General features: G+C 35.1%; 1 protein-coding gene across 1 annotated transcript; it reads left to right on the top strand.

Annotated features, from left to right (window-relative positions):
- Positions 1-214: 214 nt before the first annotated feature.
- On the top strand, positions 215-1,688 carry LOC130645411 (uncharacterized). The gene is made up of 2 exons (XM_057451399.1): positions 215-293; positions 1,188-1,688. Exon 2 carries the CDS (start codon positions 1,194-1,196, stop codon positions 1,503-1,505), a length of 312 nt encoding a protein of 103 aa, XP_057307382.1. The 5' UTR covers positions 215-293; positions 1,188-1,193; the 3' UTR covers positions 1,506-1,688.
- Positions 1,689-2,187: the final 499 nt, after the last annotated feature.

Genomic DNA, 2,187 nt, shown 5'->3' with positions numbered 1-2,187 from the left:
AGTGTAACGGTACATTACACAGGAAACTTTCTCCTACAAAATCTCTCAGGTGGTCAACCTGCACCTGCTTCCTCTTTAAAAAAAATCTTAGCAATTCAACCCGTATTGTATAAATGAAAATGAAACTATGGAAATAAGTATTTAAGCAATAGAACAATATTGATTATAAAGAAAAATATATATATAAAAGGCGATATTTGTTACAATTTTTTTACTATCAACTTGCAGGTGTGAAAGGAACGTTTCTATCGTTACTCTCTGCTAAAGCAGTTCTTCTTTCAGCTCGTGAAAAGGTGAGATTGTATAACTTCTTATGTGCATGACTGCTATGGACAGGATTGGATGAAAGGTTATCTCTTTCCTGTTTTATATTAAGGGAAATTTTTTCTTAAGTTACCTTTAACTACGCCACTTTCTCGGTCGTTAGCAAAAAAGTGTCCACTTGTGGTGTATGCTTTGAATGATGATTTTGTAGATGAGTAGGTTAGGCAGTGAGAGCTTACAACACTTTAGTTTGCTAAACGTGCCCGAATTACTAATTAATTCGCAATATCTGACCGACTTTTGGCTAAAGCCTAAAATAACAATCTATTATAGTTTTAATACTTGTGTAGATATAATTTATCGCCGCTTCTTATTGCCGTTATTACGCTGCTTATCAACGTTGTTACGTTTTTTATTGACGTTAATGCGCTCCTTATTGCCGATAATAAGCTTCTTATTGATGTTATTAAGCTTCTTATTGCCGTTATTACGCTGCTTATCAACGTTGTTACGTTCTTTATTGACGTTAATGCGCTCCTTATTGCCGATAATAAGCTTCTTATTGATGTTATTAAGCTTCTTATTGGCGTTGTTACGCATTTTACTCCTTTAAAAATATCAGGATTTTAAAATCAATAACGCATAACAGCGAAAATAGCGTAAGGTTTGTTAGAGACTTTAAACGTTACCTACAAATCTATATTGTTTATTTCAATAAAATACATCTAATCTACGCGTCGGGTTTAGTAGTCATCCAAAACGTTTCAAAAAATTGTTATAAAAATATGGGCGGAACTGTTCCAATATTGTGGGCGGAAAGGTTGTCGGAGGAGTTATTGATTTGTCACTACATACTAGAAAAAATCTGGGAACGAGGTTTCCACTTAATGCTAGACATTTTTATCATTTAATCAACTTTTTAGTTTTGGATGATGATGATGAGTCCTGTTTACATGGCTATGTTGATGACAGTATATTATTCAACAATTCACTCGATGCGCATTTCTCAACTGTCACAAGATAATGTGAATTTTTATCCGGAGAGCAGAAGTGTAGATGACAGGACGAAGCTACAACAAAGCACAGATTTATACAGAAGGAAAATAGTGCGGTCATACGTCAAAGATATTATAACACACAATTTCGATGTTAAAAAGGAATTAGAAGAAATATTGGATGTCAACAATGGTCCACCAAAGGATCGTGGCATCTGGGGAAAGCGTTCCTTATTTGTAAACTAGTTTTATTTTTAGCCTCGTTCCCAGGGTTTTCTTGCGAAGGTTAAGTCTTAATCGATAACTAAAAAAAGCACTGGGAACAAGGCTTGTTGTTTTCATATCAATAATGGTAGATATATATTTCAAAACACATTCTTTATCAAAAATGGCGGCGAAAACAGTCAAATATATGTTTTTCCATCGCAAGCCTGTGTTTTCGTATTCTTTCATGTTACTGTTAGGGTTAGGTCAACCTCGTCCCATCGGCGATCTCGCCGTCTGAGTATGTCAGAAAAAGAAAAAGAACCCTGGAGATAAGGTTAACCGTTGGGCCATTTAAATTTTTTTGGAAAATTTTATCCGGTGAAGAAATTATTGTACCCATAGTCTTATTTAACAATGAACATGAGATGCCGATATATTGATTACTATTTTATATGTGTCTTGTTTTTGTATATGTGTCTTGTTTCAGCATCAGTAAATTGGTTAACCCTATTCGGTCCGGGGGAGGGGGGCGGATTCCGCCAACACCCCCCCCCCTCCTGACGGTTTTTTTAATAACTCCTTATTACTATGTTATATGGCTATGAAACTTACTGAGTTTCAATATTTATGTTTTAGACACCTGCATGCCAAATTTTTAGGTCCCATCCTTTCAGAGAACTTGAAACTTGCAACACAACTTTGTTTTATTAAGAAGAATCAT

Source organism: Hydractinia symbiolongicarpus, chromosome 5, assembly GCF_029227915.1.
Source record: "Hydractinia symbiolongicarpus strain clone_291-10 chromosome 5, HSymV2.1, whole genome shotgun sequence".
Taxonomy (NCBI): Eukaryota; Metazoa; Cnidaria; class Hydrozoa; order Anthoathecata; family Hydractiniidae; genus Hydractinia; species Hydractinia symbiolongicarpus.
This window is presented reverse-complemented; position numbering and strand designations above follow the sequence as displayed.

Excerpts from the sequence above, each read along its gene's own strand:
- LOC130645411 (XM_057451399.1), top strand. The coding sequence starts at position 1,194 with ATGATGATGATGAGTCCTGTTTACATGGCTATGTTGATGACAGTATAT.